We start from the raw sequence: 21,255 nt of genomic DNA, 5'->3' as shown, positions 1-21,255 counted from the left end.
GCCCACAGAAGTAGATGGGTTAGGGTTCTGGATGTTTGTTTTGCATGGTAGAGTCATAGCTTGCATTTGAAGATGTGGTAATGTAGTTTGTTAATCAACAGTGTTTTTCCAAGTTGTTCCCAAGCTCACATTGTAAAATCCATCACTGAATGTTGCAGGTTCTTAATGTAGGGCTGCCTGAGGCCATGGTCAGTCAATGTTGCTTTCAGCCTCGTCCCTTACGTGCAGAGATTTCTGCAGATTCTCTGAATGTTTCGATGATGTTATGGACATTAGATGGTGAAATCTCTAAATTCTTTGTAAAGGCATATTGAGGAACATTGTTCTCAAACTGTCAGACTATTTGTCCATGCAGTCACAAAGTTGAGAAGTTTGGCCCTTGTTGATTGTGAAAGACAAAATCTGCTCCTTCTATCCAGTCGCAGCACTATCACCTGTTATCAGTTAATCCACTTATCTGTGAAATGTTTCAGGTGTTTTTGAAGCATTCCACAACTCAACAAGTTTTTTCTTGCTTCCGTCTTAACTTTTTAAACCATGTGCAGGACTGTATATAGTATATTTTAAAAAAACATGTATCAGTTTAAATATCATCTGCCATATCTTCTTCAGTTTGGTTGAAAGTCGTTTGTTGATCATGGTATTCTGTTTTTATTTTACACATTGTCACAACGTTTTTGGAATGAGGGTTTGAATAAAGTACTTTTCAGTGGACCAAAGGATGGTTTACACGTAGGCAGAACAAAAAACACACTAAAGACTTAGCGAAATGAAAGAATACCAAAAGAAAATGAAGAGTGATAGCAATGTTGGGATTCAAAAGAGTCTGTAGTTGAGCTGAACCTAAAGGAGGACTTGAAGATGTCCAATTCACAAGAAATACCACTATTATTGTTGTATATGTTTTAAGTTAAATAAATCCTTTTCCTGCTGTTTTTGAAACAATGAACAGAGAAGAGCCAGTATTAGCACAGCTTGTGTCTCCTGTAACAAACCTGACAAACCCACACAGGTATGCTCGTCTACCTGACAGAAGCTGAAGAGGATGTGAATGGGTGACAAACGACAGCATGAGCTGTGCAAACCCAAGTTTTCCACCGGAAAATCCTCTGTCATTCATGCAGAGTTTACACTGTCACTTTAGCTTCTGGAGCTGTAGTGTGGCTCACAAGAAGGGACTTGACAAGATAATGACAACATGGAGTTCCTGAGGATGCTTGTTTACTTTGGTTTATCCTGCTCAGAGGTAAGGGAGAGGTGAAATAATCAACTCTAAAGAGTGTAAGATACTGGATAAGCTTTACAACAATAAGATTAGTTTTAAAAACTGCAACATTATATTAATAGTAACTCTTGGGTATGATAGGACAGGTATCTGACCTGAAAAAGCATTGATGACATGTGGCATGTTGCACTTACACAATATGACCACTAGAGGATGAAGTTGGTTTTGTTTTGAAAGTATGATGTGGTTTTGCTCTTCCCTCTTCTGCACTGTTTTCAATCCTAAAGTGCAGTGTAGGCTGTTACTTGTTTTCCATGTTTATATGTCAGAATATGTCAGTTTACTCATTTGATCTAGGTGCAAATATCATCTTGTGCCTCTGAGTAGAAAGCAACATTCTTGTAAAATACCTTTTATTTTGTTGGGGGAAAAAGGAGAAAGATGCGAGAAAAAGCCCTGAAAAATGTTACTCTGGTGTTGATTTTTGCATTTAAATGATTTTACAACATTAAGTAAACATGTGAAGTATTCATTTCAGTAGTTCTTCCTTTCCATGAGCATGGTACTCCCTTTCTTTGCCACTTCTTCCACTGCTGGAGGTGAGTTAGTTATTACAGGTAAAGGCACCAGGTTCAGTCCCCTGGCTCCGCTGTATTAGTGGCTCTTATCTGCAGGCCTCCAGGCTGCTGTCTGAACACGTTCGCAGCCCCGTGGATGTCTGCTTCGCTCACATTCCTGTGTCAGGGAAAAGAAAGGCAAAATTATCTGTTAAATGCTGTGTTGCAGTGTTACCTTACAGAGAGCAGGGTGGGTCTGTTTCCACAAAATAATGCATAGGTGCCCACTGGTGCTCTACAATGAAGCTGTAACATTCGTAAGCATAAGCTACACGAGCAATGTGTCAAAGCTGTAGTCATGTTAATGTATCGTCCTTTGATATTACAAGTTGAAAGGGCTAAAATCACATTATCTTGTTTTATTTTATAATGCACAATTGCACAAGGCGTGCATGCTCGCATCAACTGAGCAGGTTGTTGCAGATGATAAAATCCAAAATAATGTGATTGACTGAAGTCGTGAAAATCGTTATACATGCAGTATGTCATGCAATGTCTTTACAGACCATTCATATGGGGTCTTTGTTCAGGATCCATCCCTCAGTCCAAACTAATCAAATAACCCTGCCTTACATCATACTACATACACCAGCAAAGCAAACTGAACCTGTTAATGGCAGCGACACCAGTTTTATAATTGGTATAAAAACTCAAACATTATCAAAAATAAAGAGGACCTTTTATTTTTAAGAAAAACTGACTTTATTTACAATATACAGTGCTTAACAAATTTATTAGACCACCACCCAAAGTAAGGTTTATGCCACAGCTGCCCTAATTTAACAGCATTGGTAATTACCAAAATCATTTTTTATGTTTCTGTAATGGTTAATACACCAATATGTAGAAGCTCTTTAACCCTAATGATATTTTTTAATGCTAAAATATCATGACTATTATTATCCATGAATTTTCAAATTTACTGATTTGCAAAAGCTGAAAAAAATAGTAAAGCACATTAATATTTCTTGATGTCAAATTATAGTTTTTTACTTGCATTCCTGGACAGACAAAAAATAGTTTTAGTGGTTGAATATTATGCTTGATTAATTTCTGACTTCTCAGAGAAGCCCAGTGAGCCGGCTCAAATTTGGGTATAAAGAGGTGAATTCAGTTTGAAATTCCTCATTCCTGTTTGAAATGGTAAAACGTTTTTAGTTTTAGTTTTTAGTTTCAAACAAGTTTTTGAAAGATTTCTAAAATATTTATGTTTTCTCGTTTTTATGACAGGTGGTCTAAAAAATTTGTTAAGCACCGTATATTTTCTTAATAATAAGTTGTAAATGTACTTGAACTAACATCATTTTTGAGAGTATAAATTTGAAAATCCAACTGTTTTCAGATCCATTTCTAGTATTTTCAAGTTTTTTCTTGCAAATTTCCAACTCTTTAGTCTCTGAAATTCTGAATTTGATATCTTGTAAATATATGACCTTATGATTTCAAAAAAATAGATTTTGTTTTCCTAAAAACTTTGATTTCTCTCCTTTTTTTTTTTTTTTTTTTTTTTTTGCAAATTAGATTCTCTATTTTTCATCTTATAGGGTAAAAATAAACTAAATACTAATATATACAATTAATATATAATTTAGCTTCTAATCATGGTTTAAAAATATATACATATAAATACATCTTATTTTGACGACATCAGAGCAGACAGGGTCCCGCGCCCCTCCTGAGACCTTTGCAGAAAAAAAATATTTTCTTTCAAGCTCAAAAGTAAACTCAACCACTAGTTATAACTAAAGCTGTTTCCCAATTAATGATTATTAGCAGCTTTAAATAACTCAAGTTTTATTGTTTTTCACTCATTTACAGAAAACTATGCTCCACTTGTCAAACTAAGATCTAAACAGCAAAGTGTGCGCCACTCACCCTCAGGGGGCACTAGAATCAAAACAAAATGACACTTCCTCACAACTGCTTGAGCGTTAGGCACAGAGATTTGACCAAGATTTTATGGGGTCTCTGTCCTCTCAACTATCCATTTCAACATTCAAATAAATGTCTCGTCGTCTTGTAAAGATTTATTCACGGCAACATTTCAGTGTCACTAACCAGCCTTTATAAAGAGCAAAACAGAGTCACACACCTAACTACACACACTCACTGTCCACTTCATTAGGTATATCTAATCAACTACTCATTAGCACAAATATCTAATAAGCCAATCACAGGGCAGGCGGCAGTTTACTTGGGAATGCAGACATGGTAAAGGTGATCTACGTAGGTTTAAACTTAGCACTGTACCAGAGAAAAAAGGTCCATCTGGTCTGAGGATTTCACAAACAGCTGATTACAGTTAATCATCTCTAGGGTTTACAGAGAACGGTCTGAAAAAGACAAAATACCCAGTGGGTGGCAGTTCTATGGAGTGAAATGCTTTGTTGATAATATTATGTGATTATATCTTTATTCGATATTTTTCTCTGAATTTCTGGAGTTTATTGTGATTAATCTCCCCTTTTTGTCACATTTTGAAATTTTGCGTTTTTTTTTTTTTTAATTTAAACCCATGTTTCATTTAGTCCGTCTTCATTTAGGGGTAATTGACTTCCTGTTGGATACAGACCTGCTTTATTTTGAAAGAAAAAGAGGAACTGCAGATACATTGAAGATTATGGCAAGTATTTAACAGAAAAAGGAACTTGTTTTGTATCTTAAAGGAAATAAGGGAACACAAAAAAACATGCTTGGTAGTACAAGGTGCAGCTGACTTTTTTAAAGTAAAATGAGAAATTAAGGAGCAGTGGTGGACTTATTTTACATCATCGTGGCTGTAGGGAGATGCTGCAGTGGCTTAACCAAAGTGTGCTGAGAGTGATAATTAAGTATGCAATCAATCACGAGTAAGACAGTAATGCACTAATTATGTACCTTAATTAATCATGATTAATGCATCTATGCTGAAAGCCCTTGTTTTTAGACAGAAATGTGAAAATGGATAGACTTGATGTTACAAATGTCTGATGGGAGGGAGTTCCAGAGCAACCCATGGCTCTAGTTCAGGTGAGGTGAGGTGGGTGAAGGAAGAGGACCGGAGAGTGTCGGAAAGGGCACTGATGTACAGGAGGTCATAGAGGTCAGAAAGGGTGGGGTTATGTTTGGTCTTGAAGGTGAGAGGCAGAATCTGAAAGTCAATACAGAAGTTAAACCAGGAGCCACTGGAGCTGCTGAAAAACAGAAATGATGTGATGGCTGGATTGGGTTTTGGAGTTGATAAAAGTGACAGAATTCTGGACTAGCTGGAGTTTATAAAGGGATTTCTGAGGGAGAGCAAACACAAGGGAGTTGCAGTAGTCAAGGTGGTGGTAGAGTTTGGTGTGAGGGTCGAACAAAGGTAATGTCAGAGGAGAATGGCCACACTGATTTAAGCAAAATGAAAGGCAACAATAACTTGAATAAACACTTGTTGCAACTGAGATGTGAAGAAGAGTATCTGAACTCAGAGCTTCACTTGGTGCTACTCCTTTCATCTAAGAACAGGAAACTAAGGCTCCAGTTCACACAGGCTCAATTAAATAAGACAATAAAGATTGGAAAAGCATTGCCTGGCCTCAATTTCTGCTTCAACATTTAAATGGTAGAGTAAGAATTTGTTATAAATAACAAGTAAGCCTGCCAGACCAACAACCACAGCACATTAAAAATAATATTTTTTCTCTAATTTGATGCTCAGTTTGAATTTCAGCAGATCAACTCTACCATGTCTACATGCCTAATTGGGTTCTGCCTTTGACTGGCCAATTATATATTTGCATTAATGCACTGTTTAGCAGGTATGCCTAATAAAGTGATCATGATGATAGGTAAAACCCAAGACAGATGTTTGTGCTTTCAATACCTTTTGCTACAGTTGCAAGCAGAAGTTGCAGTTTACTGATAAATAGTTCAGAATAACCCCTTTTTTAGATTCTGACAGCCAAAACAAGCCAACTGTGTTTTCTCTGCTGTCACTGTTGATGAAACAGCTTTAGTAACCACGTGTTTGTTCTTCAGATTCTGTCAGCGCATCTCAGATTTAAAAGCTTCGCACCCTTTTCTAGTCCTGTGATTTACTGGTCGTGTGATACAGGGTGACAGCTTGACTCTGGTTTGTTTTCCATCGTAGTTTAACCCCAGGTTTTTTCTCTGTTTATCAGTGAAACTCATCTGACTGATGGGGGAGAGGGAATGTCAGAAATGTTCCCACTATCATCACTTATCATATCCACACATCACTGCTGATTCGTTTCTCTCTTTTACAAACCAATTTAAGATCAACTAGAATCATACAGTACTTCTAATCATATGTAGTCAGTTAAAGCATGTGTAAATACTGATTGAAATGTGCCATTTGAGCAAATTAATACACAGTAAGTGTCAGAAATCTACCAAAATCCTTCATAGTACTTTTTCATGTGAAGTCTTTGTTGCCAAAATAGCAAAGTTGAAAGTCGTGTTAATTTGCATCTGATGGATTGTACAGAACAATATCAGTACATTTGTTCTGTTTTCAGTTCAGGATATGAGACTTCAAATAACATAACAACTGTGTAAGTTTGTACTCCGTCAGGGGCACAAAGAGTTTCATAACCAGCTTCAGAGGTCTGAGTTATATCAGATTACTTCCAACAGCTGAAATCAGGGAGGAGGGAGTGCTGGACTGTGGAGCCACTAAACAGCTGAAGGGACACTGCAGCCCAGGCTGAGAGCAGGTCACACAACAGACTCACACAGTGAAAAACCCAGGCCCACGTGCTGTCCAATCCCCTCATTACATGGAGGCAGAGAAGCTAATGCTGCCTATTGGCCCCTAAAAGTAAACCAAATCAAACCTTATTATAGTATAAAAGCAGCTTAAAGCTATAGGTATATAATATACAAAATTAACTTATGGAATACATACATTAGTTCAATGGTGAAACCATAACTTCATGATGCTTTAACCTGTGTACATGTTTAATATTGACTTAATATCAAGAGGTCAGAAATATCTAACACAACAAAACAATTAAACCCAGCAGAACTAATGTGTAACCATCCAAAGTTATCCACTGGCATGACACAGATTTAGATTTCTGTTTGATATTATAATTACAATTGTGTGTTTTTGTGTTGTCTTGTCCTACTTTTAGTTTTTTTTTCCAAACCAAACTTTTTTAAAGTTTGTACTTTATGTATTTTGTGTGTTATTTTGTTCCTCCCTGTGTTTGCATGTGTTCATTTTCGTTCTCTTGTTGAGTTTCCTCTTTTATTTTGTAATCATTGTCCCCTGTGTTTCATGTCTAGTTTGACTTCCTAGAGTTTCCCTTTACTGTGATTGTGCCATTAGTTTTACCTGTGCTTGGTTTTCTGAGTCTCACCTGCATCCAATTATCCCTGTATGTATTTAGTATTTTATTTTTCCTGCCCTTCTATGTCAGATCATTTTTCCTTTTTTGAGAGATTTTGATTTAAGGGTTTGTTTTATGGGCTTTTTCTGTCATGGTTCTTTGGGATTTGTCTTGTGTTTGGACTGTTATCATTTTTGTTTGTTGGCCTTTTTATTATCATATTGAATCCTTTTGAGTTTTCTGCATTTGGGTCCTTCTCTTTTGTTTCTTGGTTTTGTGTTTTTTTAGCCTAAACCTGCCAGAACAATCTGATCAGAAACACCGACCCTGCAGAACCCCCTAGAGACCCTTTTTTTAAAAGATCCATTACATATTGAACATTTTTTGTATGGCTTCAATGGAAGAAAAAAACACTAATAAAATTGAGAAATCTCCTTGGTCTGGATCTTGCCTAGTCTTTTCTCCTGTAAACCTTGGAGGTCAAAGAAAGAAGTGCATCTCTCAAGGTCAAGAATCCCAGTGCACCATGCCTCCCAGTCTCTGGTGACCAGCATCTCCCGGCCTCAGCAGCTGGTCTCCCAGCCCAGGCATCAAGCCTCCAGTGACCTTGAGCCTCCTGCTTCCTGTCCCCGCTGATCGCTAGGGACCTGCCCAAGAAAGTCCCCTGGCCACCAACCTGAACTCTCATACCCATCTGGCCTTCCCCTTTGCCACCAATCTGAATGCTAGTTTCAGATTTTTTTCCTTCGTGGTTCCTTGTGTTTGGACTTTTGCCAACATCTGACAACCCACAATGGAAGTTAAGCAAAAGAGGCGTCTGGATTTGTCCCTTCTAAAATATTATTTTGTTCCCCCTAACGCCCCATTTTATGTTTACAATTTTGTTAAACGACATACTCTGCTTAATAAAAGGCTGACTTGCCAGTTATTTGATTAGCTATCCTAGGTTGGTGCTAAATGGACTTGAGTTTATATAGCCCTTTTTCACATTCACATAATGGTGGAGAAGGCTTCTATGTGGAGTCAGGTAAGGTATGGGAGCAAATACCAGTTTGACCATCCTCCAGGCCTGCACCAGGCCCATGCCACATCTCTTCAGGTATCTTCCCAGCTGACCTCTCCATGCGGCTGACCCTGGCTGCTCCCGGCTTCCAGGCATCCGGACAAGTCCACCGGGTCTTGAGCATCCAGTATGTGGTTGCAGATCAGACACGGGAAAGAGCACCAGGTGCCTGTTGAAGCACAGCTGACCCTTCCCATCCCTGCTCTCCTGAGCATGTCAGCATCAGACACAAGATGTGCCAAAGAGAAGTCGCCACAAAGGAGTCCTACCAGCGCCTTTGGCCATCAGTTAACGTTCAGGCCTCACAAAAGCACAGCAAGACCAGGAGGACCAAGGGCTGAAAGACTCTGACTCTCATCTGCATGCTCAGAAACTGGGAACACCACACTGTCTTGCTAAGCGAACCCATTGCTGCATACAGAAGTCCAAGGCTGAATCTCCCCTTAACCCTCAATCTTACCCTCAAGCTCAACCCTCAGTCTTAACTCGCCCCCAAAACCAAGTGTAAGGGCCATCTTGTGACTTAGAAATAGGACACCCCTTAATAGCAGTTATGATTTCAGACTGTAGAGGGCAGTAATGTGTCAAAACGACGTAGTCTGTCGATTCAGAAGAATTCAGAAGAAGATTCAGAAGAAGAATGAGAACTTGTTAATGTTCAACCAAATAACATGTATAAACACCACAACCACAGACATTATTCAGCTGATAGTCACCGTATAACACGGCCATTAGCTAACGCAAAACTCAGTTGTAACTCATAGGCTTGTCTGCGATGGCAAGGTTACCAGCTTACGATCACTTAAAAAAGAAGTAAATTACATTACAAAAAGGCAAATAATCCATAAAATAACATTCAACTAAGATATTGAACTGGTTTTCATAATTTTTAGATCTCAGTTAGAGCTCGATTTCTTCCCTGCATTCGCCGCCATCTTTCTTTGAGTGATAACCCTCAATACCAAGGGAGCTCCAGAAACATCTCAAAATTGAGGGAGATAAAGCCTTCAAACTTGCCCCTCAACTCAACTCTCAGAAGAATTGGGAAAGCCCTCAGACTTCGTTGGAACGTGCATTTCGAGACTGAGGGTTAACATTGAGGGTTAAGGGGAGAATTGGGATTCTGCCCAAGTCTGGTTGATCACAGCCTCACAGTCAGCAGATTGATAAATTACTCTTCCAAGGTGAACTTCTCTGTGCCCTGCTTTGTGTTAGTGCTGCTGGTGTTACCCACATTCTGCAAATCAAATTCTCAGCACCATGGTGGGAACCGGTACTGTTTGAAGTTGTTTTCAGAATGTGTTTACTTGTCCTTAGACGAGTTGGCTTAATGCAATCATAACTTGCGGTGACTGGATGTGAAATTAGTCACCTAGGAACATCCCTAACTCATACACATCCATACTTACTGATATGAACTAATGCACCTGTGGTATAAAATTGGGGTGTTTTCTACGGACACGTAAACATGTGCTGGTAGGTGTAAGCTGGTGATTGAACCCAGTGCCTTCCAGTTGTGAGATGACCAACTCTTCCTACTGAGGCATGATCGGTCAGGGTTCAAATTATTGCAGTAGCAGAACATAGTTTATGTTTGGCATCCAGAATCAGACCTTATCACTCCTGGCAGATTTACCTTACATGCAGAAATGGAGGAGTGATGAGAGAATTTTGAACCTCCAGTGACAGCCTACAGGTAAGTGCTGGAGCAGCAGTAGGGATAAAATCAAAGGCAAAGTACTAATGCAGTGTAGCACAGGCAACGGCAGGGCAGAGGGAGAGACTGGAAATCTTGCAGCTTAGATAGACCACTAATGAGGATGTGTGTCAGGTAATTAGCACAACTCAAGTTGTCTGCCTGCCAGATGTTGCCCCAGTAGTGCAATTTTAAGATACTTGCACTTTTACTCCATTATATATATTTATTCAACAACTGCAGCTCACACAACTTGGTAGACATGTAGATTATTTTTCTAACAGTAACATATCTAATAGCTTTAGCTGAACAAGTGATACACTTACATGTTCATATATAAATGTAAATGGTTGATTAACATAAAATATTTCAAACAGGTGCGATTCTGCTGCCAAATTTGTGTCCTTGTTGAATGACATTATTGCATATTCAGTGTTTTAATAGTGGTGTCTTGCCACCTTAGACCTAGTAAACAATTTCAGTGTTTCTTCACCTGTTTCAAAATAAAACTGATAAACACAGATGCCACAGAAGACACCTCTTCATCTGACACAAGTGTGCTTGCATAAGTATTTTTTAAATGCAGATAACTAGCTTGTAAAGTAAAGCACGTGTGCTCCATTGAACTTGTCAACACGTGATAGTCTTTACTGTAGTCGGTCAAAGCATGTCATAATACGACATGTTTGCATGTTACCAAATACTTGTTCTTCTTTAGCACTAAAAGTTAATGAATTGAAGGACTGAGCTCAGAAGTTGACAAAGAAAAAAGGATATATATATATTTTTTTGTTTACATGATTCTTTCTCCAACACTAAGCAATGACTTGAGCACAAGAATACACATTGCTATGATCAAATTAGTGCTCAAGGCACTGGCACCAGCGGCTGTTGGTGTTGCAACACTTCATCACATGACTATCCTTGGGTTGATTCCATTACTGCCAAAATTATGAAAGGCACCCTCTGCTTAGAAAGGAGCTTAGCTAATGTCAGGGATTCAAATAAATGAAAGAAGAGTTTAGAATAAAAAATAAAAAGGATTTAGCATACCTAAAACATAATCTTTTATTCAACACTTCCTTGTTTGGAAAATCTTCATGCAAACTCCAAAGTGCCCTGAAAATCTTAGCAGTTTAGCCAGAGATGAAGGTGTGTTATGCTGTTAGCTTACAAAGCCTGACGTTCCTAATGTCATGCAGAGATAATGAGTGAGTTACAAAGATCTCATCAGCCAAAATCTTTGTAACTCCAAAGTCAGCAAAGGCCTGATTATCCAATGGTTCTGTATCTTGACAGATTTGCCTGTAGTGTGAGGTGTTTTAAGAGTGATTTTACCTTCCCCTTGGAGGACAATTAGAGACACCCCATATACAAATTCAAATACAGAGAAACCTTTTATTTTTACAGTTGTAACAGTCCATATCCACTATGAAAGTTTCAAAGTGTTTGTTTTTGTTGTGAAAGACTGGATGTTAAGTCAAAGACTGCTATACAAGAAAGCATGAACCACTACTAGAAGCTGCCGTTCTGTTGCTGTATCTCAATGTGTTTTTTTGCTGCTTACTTGTAATAGATCACAATTAATCTGGCATCACTGCCCACTCTGTTCCCCAAGCTCACTCATTGCTATGTAAACCTACCCCACCCACCCTAGACCTGGGTAATGTTCTGGCCCCACAAAACATTTTTCCAAAATGATAGGATATAAGCTGCTCTCTTATTTTGAATTGAGGAGTGTTTTTAAGAAAAACTGCACACCACAAGGTGTATTTACCAAAGGGTAAACCTCTGTTTTTCATTCATGGATGATATTCACACAATGATGGTGATGAATAATGTTGCAAGTGATCCCAGATTGCTTTGTCAACTTGGTGTAGGGTGTCAATGATCGTCTTCTGGACATCTGTCAAGTCAACAGCCTTCCCCGTGATTGCGCAGGCTACTGATCCAGACTGAGAGACCATTTAAAGGCTCAGGAAACCTTTGCAGGTGATTAGAGTGTGACACCATCAGCCTCCAAAGTTGAACGTTTTCACGATATTTTGAATTTCTGATACTGAATTTTGGGTTTTCATTAGCTGTAAGCCGTAATCATCTAAATGAAAAGAAATAAACACTTAAAATACGTCAGTCTATGTGTAATGAATCTATATAATATGAGTTTTTACTTTTTGAATCTAATTATTGAAATGAATCAACTTTTTGATGATATTCTAATTTACTGAGATTAATTCATTTCTCTCCTTGTCTTCATCTTGAGTATTATTTTGAATTAAAGTGGTAGGCAACCTTGGAGAAATCAGCCTCAACAGTTTAGCTAGATATTGCAAGAACCTCCTTAAAATTAAGATACAGCTGCCTTCAAAAACACATTGAAAATAGAGAGTGCCTCATCATAACTAATACTAGTCAAGCTCAAACAGAGATTGCAGGGAGCCCATTTTTGTTTATATCACCACATTTCCCTGCTATTTTAAACTTATTCAAGCTTATGGAAGAGTCTGCTCATGCAAATATGTGCATGCAGGTATACAAATAAGTAGGTAGACAGACAGGTTATCCAATCATTGCATTATGTTCAGATTACATGACTGGAGGATATGATTGTGTACAGTACAAATAACTTATTTTTTATGTTTTTGCCCCTAGTGTAATTATATTATCACTCTTCTGTATAGAAGGCATACATTTAGGAACATTTTAAAATTTACTAAACAATACTTCTCTCTGTCAGTAAGCTCATGGTCTCGTGGTACACGATGTGTGAATGCTGGACTGAATCATGTATGGACTACTTGTAAATCAAGCAGTATATTGGGGATTACATTAAAGGGGGCTTTAAAATGTTTTGAGACCAGAAGCCTGTTCTTCTCTTTACATTTTTATTGCAAAGCCTCAAGTAAGCTAAGCAGTCCAGCCTGCAGTGGCCACCTGAACTATCTTTAGCCCCTGCTGGCAAGTGAATGGAAGTGCCTGACTTATCTTCACTGCTGTCATCGAGGCAGCCAGTATTTTTAGGGGACAGCAGCAGCTGCAAAAGCATTTAACGGTATTCCATGAACAATGACACTTGGGGTGTCTGAGGCCTGAGCGACACAGAGATTGGGGAACCACACTGAAGTTGTTAAACGAGAAGCTGCTGTGGATACTGAACTTCTGATTTCTGTTCTTCAAAGATGTACCGGAGTAAAAGTTTTGATCTCTGAGGAGAGCATGTGTCTGGATTCGAAGTCAACTTGGGACATAACTCAGCCTTCTGGAGACAAGTGGCATTGCTTCTTACCTCGGAAAGAGATTGCAAGTGCGGAATGTATGTTGACGGTCGTTCCCTGCAACTGAAGCGAGGTAGGTCATGTGAGGGGTACACAGCACAGCTTCACAAGGGGCAGAGGTCATTCCAATTAAATGAGACGAGTAAACACAGAGGTTAATCTCCTCTCTTTACAGCTCCAAAGGGAATATTGAAGAACTTTTCCAAACTATGGTGATAAAACATCCTGCAATGTAGAAAATTAGATTTTTTGCAAGTGTTAAAATTCATGTTGAAATCCATTTATGTTAAATCAGTTTCAAAACAACACAGCTAATGCAATCAACATTCAACTGATCAGTTTTCACGAGTTCGACCATGTTTTTTGGTGTGAACTTGCCCTAGCATCAAGTAAATAGAACTTTTATGCACATTTTTTTTTAAATGCAAACTAGGATGGCAACAAATTTACTCCATATACATCAACGTGATTTTGCTTTTTATTATCTGAAACTCTGTTTTCCAATAAGTCAAAGTTACCACAGCAAAATTGAAGCTGCAATCCCTCATAAACTCATCTGACTTATGTACAAATATAGTTTTTCATTTATTTGATTTTATTGTGTGATTTCTCCACAGGGAAAAGTCTTAAGCAAACTTGAATTACACTGATGTTGAAAAGTTGATAATGATTTAGAGCAGGAAACTGAATAAAGTGAAACACAAACAGTATTTCTAGAACTCCTATTTATGAACATGACGAATAAAAACTATTTCAAGAGTCAAATTTAGAGAAGGAACTCCCTGACAGACTTGCCAACAAAGGGTGTGATGGAAGCTCGGCGTATTTTGACTGCAAGGTCTCTTGGGTGGGCAGACTGCGATTTCAGCCTGTGTTTGTGTGAGCACGCGGGTTTTAGAGCCTTCTTTGTGATACCTGACACACACTCCCTCGCAAGTCTTTATTTAGGGTGTACTATATTAAGCACTTTCCCATTGAAATACAGCACCAGCTGTACTGGCTATGTGTTGTGGCTGCTGTTGCAATAGGACTTAGGATGTTCCCCTCACACTGCTCGCATGTGTTTTTCTCTCATGCAGACAGATCTAATTCAATTAGACCTAATAATCATACCAACCGTCCGTGCTGCCACAAATGCACGTAAAGGCTGAGTGTCTCAATGACAGAAGCTTCACTTCCATTCCAAATTATTGGGGTTAATTTCCTTATTAATGGAAGGCTTATTGTATCATCATTTAATAAACAGTCATTTATATGATTGGAGATCTCCCAAAAGGTTTGCATAGATTGAAATGTAACTTTTTTTTCTGAAAATATACTCTGACACAATCAAACTGTTTAGTATTCAAATTTTGCATCTGTTTCATCTTTTAGCAGAAATTTCCAGTGCAGAAGTTGGGCCATCCTGCCCCAGTGAATAGCTCACCATTATTACACTCCTGGACTGCTTACTGTGAGAAGAAGCTGACAAAGAAGCAGGGATGGACGTGTTTGGAGGTGCGCCTCGTTTCTTGGCCTATCCACGGCCTGTGGTGGTACAAAGTGGAACTGATGCAGTCCTAAAGTGCCAAATAGGCGGGGATCCAAGGCCAGCCGTTATCTGGGAGCGAAACAATGAAAAGATTGACCCACAAGGACGATACAGGGTCTTTGAGGATGGAAATGTTTACAATCTCATTATTTCAGCTGTGACAACAGAGGACAGTGGCCAGTATATTTGCAAAGCAAAAAACAGTATTGGGGAAACATACGCCGCGGCCACATTAAAGGTGGAAGGTGAAGCACAAGAGATGGAGCTAAGAGAGGAGAATAAGCCACGATTCCTCATCAAGCCTCTCTCCACTCGCGCTGGTCGAGGGGAAGATGCTGTATTCTCATGTAAACTCTGGGGAAACCCACGACCAGAGGTCGTCTGGGAAAAAGACGGTAGAAAACTCAATGAAATATTTGAAAGCACACATTTCAGTGTAGGGTACCAGGATGGTGGATGGTTCCAGCTCAAGATCTTTAAGACTCGTGCACCTGATGGTGGTGTGTATACATGCAAAGCTAGGAATGAGTATGGAGAAGCTTTAGCAGGAGCTGTGTTGCTTGTTGACGCAGGCCCAGGACATGAGGATGAAGGAAATCGTAACGGCTACACAAATGGTCCCTGGAAAACTCACCAGGGAAAACAAAGGAGTGGGAGGCAAGTGCCAAACCGGCTCAAAGATGACGCCATGACCAAGTCAACTAAAGTGAAAATGTTTGCAGTGACAGAGGGAAAACATGCCAAATTCCGTTGCTTTGTGACTGGGAAACCCAAACCAGAGATCATTTGGAGGAAAGACGGCAGACTGATACTGTCTGGAAGGAGGTATTTGTTATACGAGGACAGAGAGGGATACTTCACACTTAAAGTTCTGTACTGTAAGCAGAAGGATAATGGAGTTTATGTTTGTGCTGCGTCAAATACTGCGGGCCAGACCCTCAGTGCTGTACACCTCTCTGTAAAGGGTAAGTCCTGATCAATTTTTGTGGCTTCAGAGTTTTAACATGTCTTGAATTGTAAGACGTGAATGCAGACACAGTTGCAGCCTGTTATGGTTTGTGCAGTTTGTAAAGCAGTGAGTCAGGGTGTGGTGGCGAACAGTATAAGGTTTCTATCCATTTGACGCGAGCATGATGTCAGTGAGATATATTCAAAGAGGTACACTGAGATCATTTATTGGGGGAAGGCCAGAGAGGGAGGGCAAAGAGCAACTATAGAAAGTTTTATAGAGATATCACAGGGCCTCAAAATAGCAGTTTATATAGAATGACTTTGTTTCAATATACTGAAGAACATAGAAAAACACAGTTTCCACAGCGAAGGGTAAAATAGCATTGTTGTTCTGTATTGTAGTGCTCTAATCTTCTGTCTAGATCAAAAGCCTAATTTAATAACTCAAATAAATATCTCACTTATAAAAATAATGGTTATTGTGACAAGGATGACTATTACTCTTCAGAAGCAAACAGTACACTAACACTAATTGCATGAGGCAGGTTTCTGCTTACAAATGACTAATTAAGGATCAGGACATTAAGCTTTGCATCATCACTCAGTACTTTATAAAAGGCCAGGTCAGCAGGTTGGTGAGCAGCAAATATAATCAGTGATTGCACCATTTGACACTAGCTTCATTAAGAGCCAATCAATCATGTGTTCAGCGGAGGATTAATGAAATGCATTAACGATCTTAAATTTGAGCCAAGAGCCATCTAAACTGGCAAAGTTCATCAGCCGAGGTGGATTCCAGCAGCAGTATGATGTCTGCAGAGTCACTTAACTTGTGAAAGGTCCTGGAGGGTGGGGGTTTGTCCATGTGATCGAAGTCTTTGCAAAGGGGATCGTATTTCTCACATGGCCCAGAGAAGTCCAAACTCATGGCTCCAACAGAACGTATTGTATGAGTCTGAAGTAAAGCAAATAATGAGGATGTAGGATTAATTGTCAGGGAGGGATTGTCGTCAGATTTAAAGGCAATTAAGATAGTACATGGGGAAGGTATTTTGTCAGTTGTCTTTGTAATAATGTGGACTTAAAACAAGACAAAAAACATATAGAGCTTTGCACACAGACTACTAAATGCAGTTCACATTCTTTTGTTTACAACTGTCTGGTTCTGTCTGATGGTGTCAGTTACAGACAGTTTATTTCCTATCTAACACCCTGATGTGTTAATGACCTTTCCATTCCTCAGCTAAATTGGCCACTTGTCTCATGATTTTGCTTATCTTGTTTGCTTCACTGGAATTTACTGCCAAATATATTTCAATTTACAGTGTTTACTACAAGGACATAAATGATCTACTGTGTGAATCTTCCCACAATAGACAGCCTGCAGACTTTAAATGATAAAGTAATGCCACTTAGTTAATAGAATTGAATATAAACTCACAAGATAAATTTCTAACAGCAGCTGCAGACACAATAACAGCTTCTTAAAACTGATGTTTGTCTTTTTTGCTTTCAGAGCCGCCTGTGCGGTTCAAGCAGCCCCTCATTGATCTAGAGGTATGGGAACGAGATTTGGCAATTCTGGAGTGTGAAGTTCCAGAGGACTCTGTTCCCATCACATGGTATCTGGAGGATAGGCGACTGCAGCCAGGGGCCAAATATGGAATGGAGGAGTGGGGAACAAAACGACGGCTAACTATCCGTGACATCGGGGTGGACGACGATGGGATTTACCTCTGCGAGATGCCCGACGGGGGGAGAAGCATTGCAGAGGTTGCTGTGAAAGGTAAAACGCTGATGTAAAAACCTGCATGAAAAACATATTAAACATAAAACATGCAATCAGATTGACATTATAAAGCCCCATTGCTTTTTCCTTGTTTCACCTAAATTGCACAGGCTTGAAATAAGTCTCAGACCAAAAATTTGTACTGATGTCTTTTGCATGGTGCACTTTTTAAATTTTTTTCTCTAACTCTGATATTTGTTTTTTCCAATTATGGGAACTTGTTGATACATACATTAATACAGCAAATAAGGCCTGGAAACTCTGGATGCAGAAAGACAAAGGACACAATATTATCAGCATGATATCAGTATCAGCACATATGAACATTTTTGCTGCTATTAACAGCCGATATATTGTGGCACACTGGCAGGATAAATCATTTAACAGTCTAAAATTGACAAAATGTAGAGCTGCACCATCAGCTTTAGATGCTTGCCAGGGACCCAACACACAGCATGGGGTCCCAGCATGAGTCCTGTACATTTTAGATGAAGCCCCATGTGTTAAAAAAAAAAAAAAAAAAAAAAAAAGCCTACCAGACTGTCTACTTCCTCATTCCTCTCTCAGCTCTGCTTGAGTCAGCCTCTGTCTGCACCGGAGACACTTGGTGGGTGTTTTTAGTAAGAAAAGATATGTGTATGTCTTGTCGGCGAAATGAATTTGGAAATATTAGCATATGGACAACAATTCAACGGCGTGCATCCATAGTAAAAATCCAATATCATGCATTCCCATAAGGAAATATTGCGACATTGTCATATCTTTGAATGGAAGCCTGTAAAGGAAGGGTGTAAAGGAGGAACTCAAGGGTGCAGTTTTCATCTAGGTCCCCTTGGCTGCAGGCCCCTTAGCCTTTACAAAAGTAAGTCACAATTCTTTCCTTAACCTATGGAGAAACTTTGTTGCCCTGCCTAAGGCAAATATGTGCCATAGCAGTGTTGTATTTGTATTTGTTTGATTTTTGTATTTACTGGAGCTGTAAAATCCAGCTTGTGTATTGCCCCAGTACATAAGCCACAGCCTGTTTTTAAAAAGGGAAAAATGGTTTAGACCATCCTCTTGTGTGACAATTTTCATTTTGTTCGAAGTCCACGACCCAAAGTTTGTGTGCAGCTGTGTCACTCGTTCAGTTCAATCTGGTTCCCCTGTATTACATCTACTCATGTGTAGCTGCAAGTGCAGCTTAATCACTGGATTTTAAAGTTACTGTATTTTGGCACTGAGAAATGACTTCTTAGCAATAGAGCTTGTCACAACATACAGATTTTAGCCATTCAGAGGTGGACTTGTTAGTCTGTTTTGGATCATTTTCCTGCTGCTTAAAAAGCCTGTAAAGTGAAATCCAAAGTCCTGAGTGGGCGTGGCTTCAGCTTATTCAACAGACACCCACATCATCTAGGAACAGATTTTACTGCCCCAATTGAAGTTTAATTTCAAAAACTTAGAGATGTTTTAGTTGGCTTAAATTTGATTTAGGGGTTCATAACACAGTGACCTGTCATACAACAAACCTAAACGCAGATCTATTTTCACTTAACAGAGTTTTTAACTGAAGTGTGCTTGAGCTTGTTGTCATAAACAGATGGATATTCCCCTTCAGGATTTCCTGGTAGAAAGCAAAATTCAAGGTTTCATCAATTACACCAAGTGGTCCAGGACCCGAAGCAGCATAGCAGCCCCAGACTATCACAATATCACCGCCATGTTTGACTGCTGGCATGATGTTCTCCTGATGAGATGTTGTGTTAGTTTTACACCAGATGTAACAGAAAGAAGTTCAACTTCTGTCTCATTAGTCTGCAGAATATTTACACAAAAGTATTGAGGATCATCAAGATGTTCGTCAAATGAGAGATAAACTGTTGTGTTCTTTTTTTGTCAGAGGTGGTTTTGGAACTCTCTCATGGATGCCATTTTTGCCCAGTCTCATTCTTATTGTTGAATCATTAACACTGTGAGGCCTGCAGGTCTTCAGATGTTCTTCTGGGTTCTTTTATGACTTCCTGGATGAGTTGCTGATGCACTCTTCGAGTCATTTTCAAAGGCTAGTCACTCCTGGAAGGGTTCACTACCGTTCCAAGTTTTCTCCATTCATGGGTAATGGCTCGCTGTGGTTTGCTGGAACCCAAAAGCCTTGGAAATGGCTTTGTAACCCTTTCCAGACTGATAGATGTCAATGATTTTGTTTCTCATCTGTTCTTGAATTTCGCAAAATAAAAGCAATATTTTTTTAAATTTTGACTAAGTTCAACTGTGCTTTGAATGTGTTTCCATTTAAGGTAGTTTTGGGAATGAGCCTCGCAAATCTCGTAAAATCTCATCTTGTGTGAATCCACTGCTGGACGCTCAAAATCTGTTGTGTGTTGGTACGGTTATGACTACATCTACAGCGGTTACCTTGATAATTTTGAACAAATGATGAATGCAACAGATGATAGTTCAGAGGCAAAGTCCATATGTATGGCAAAAGCCGCGGATAAGGGTATAAATATGATGTTAAGAAAAGTCTCGTCTCCACTTCTGTACACATGTATCAAGCCATGTTATCCCGGAGTGACTGGTTATGTGACACCATACATCACGTCCTGTGACTTGTGTTGCTTTTTGAGATCTGTAGCCTACTTCCCTTGGTGAGACAGGTTCTATTAGGTAATCTCTGGATTTAACAGGTCTGGCAGTAATCAGGACTGGGTGTGGCTAGTGAAATTGAACTCAGCTTTCCAAAAAATGTGGTTAATCACAGTTAATTTGTGATTGAACAAGGGGGAAGTTACTTTTTCACATAGTTCCAGGGTTTGTATGGCTTCCCTTAATAGATGAACTCATCATTTAAAAACTCAATTTTCTATTATCTTACGTTATTATCTTAGGCTACACTAACATTTTAGTGTGCCAAATATTAAAAAAAAAAAAAAAAAGATATAAGGAAGGGGGCTAATACTTTTTACAGCACTGTATAATTTTGTTTCATTTGTACAAATTGTAAATTATATTATAACTGTGCAATTTTTAATTTGTAAAGGAGTCTCTGACTTTATCGTGTTTCTTTGCAGGGACAATTTTGCGCAAGCTTCCAAGAAAAGTGGATGTATTGGAAGGTGAAAATGCCGCCTTTTGTGTTGAAGTTGAAAAAGAAGAAATGGATATACATTGGTACAAAGATGGCGTAGAGCTCCGTGAAACACATCAGACCATCCTGAAGTCCTTTGGTCGCACTCACATCCTGGTCTTTGTTAATACAATGCCTCAAGACTCTGGCCTTGTGACTTTCCTCGTAGGCAAATCCAAGACTTCCTCTCAGCTACGAGTTAAAGGTAGGATCCTTTGAAACCATTTTCCAATATTATATGAAACCACTTAACATGTTTTGGTTTGTCAAGTCCAATGGGGCATCACAGTATAATTGGTTTTCCTGTTTCAGCTGCACGACATTGTCCTCCCAGCTGTCCCGTGGGTGTGCAGATCAACACAGAGCGTGCTAATGCAGCTCTGCTTTCATGGGTTCCTGCTCAGGACTCACGAAAGAACCCTCCATCTGGATATGTGCTTGAGCGACAGGAAGTGGGCACTGGCTCACAGGAGTGGCTGCAGTGCCTGACAACCGACTCTGCGACAGCTGTGGAGATCCTTGGTGACAGTGTGCCGTGTGAGGCCGATTATCGCTTCCGTATTTGCAGTGTGAACAAATATGGGAAGAGCAACAATGTTGAGTTCCCTAGGGCTGTTCACTTAGGTAAGTCTTGTTATTAAGTTCAGCAACAATAAATTAATTATAGTCAATTCATTCAAATGC

The 21,255-nt window shown here is 39.3% G+C and overlaps 1 protein-coding gene across 17 annotated transcripts in view; it reads left to right on the top strand.

Moving 5' to 3' along the window:
• The first annotated feature begins 12,983 nt into the window (after positions 1 to 12,983).
• LOC121522712 (obscurin-like protein 1) overlaps positions 12,984 to 21,255 on the top strand; it is a 54,881-nt gene continuing 46,609 nt past the window's right edge. For 16 of the 17 annotated variants that reach the window (XM_041807333.1, XM_041807332.1, XM_041807322.1 and 13 more), the window contains exons 1-5: positions 12,984 to 13,264; positions 14,566 to 15,687; positions 17,190 to 17,459; positions 20,516 to 20,776; positions 20,884 to 21,195. In XM_041807333.1, coding sequence (XP_041663267.1) covers positions 14,673 to 15,687; positions 17,190 to 17,459; positions 20,516 to 20,776; positions 20,884 to 21,195 — 1,858 coding nt within the window. In that variant the 5' untranslated portion in view covers positions 12,984 to 13,264; positions 14,566 to 14,672. The remainder of the gene's footprint in view (positions 13,265 to 14,565; positions 15,688 to 17,189; positions 17,460 to 20,515; positions 20,777 to 20,883; positions 21,196 to 21,255) is intronic. The other variant, XM_041807316.1, reaches the window with a different exon arrangement.

This window comes from Cheilinus undulatus, linkage group 15 (assembly GCF_018320785.1).
Source record: "Cheilinus undulatus linkage group 15, ASM1832078v1, whole genome shotgun sequence".
Lineage (NCBI taxonomy): Eukaryota > Metazoa > Chordata > Actinopteri > Labriformes > Labridae > Cheilinus > Cheilinus undulatus.
The sequence above is the reverse complement of the archived record's forward strand: the minus strand, read 5'-3'. Positions and strand labels throughout refer to the sequence as shown.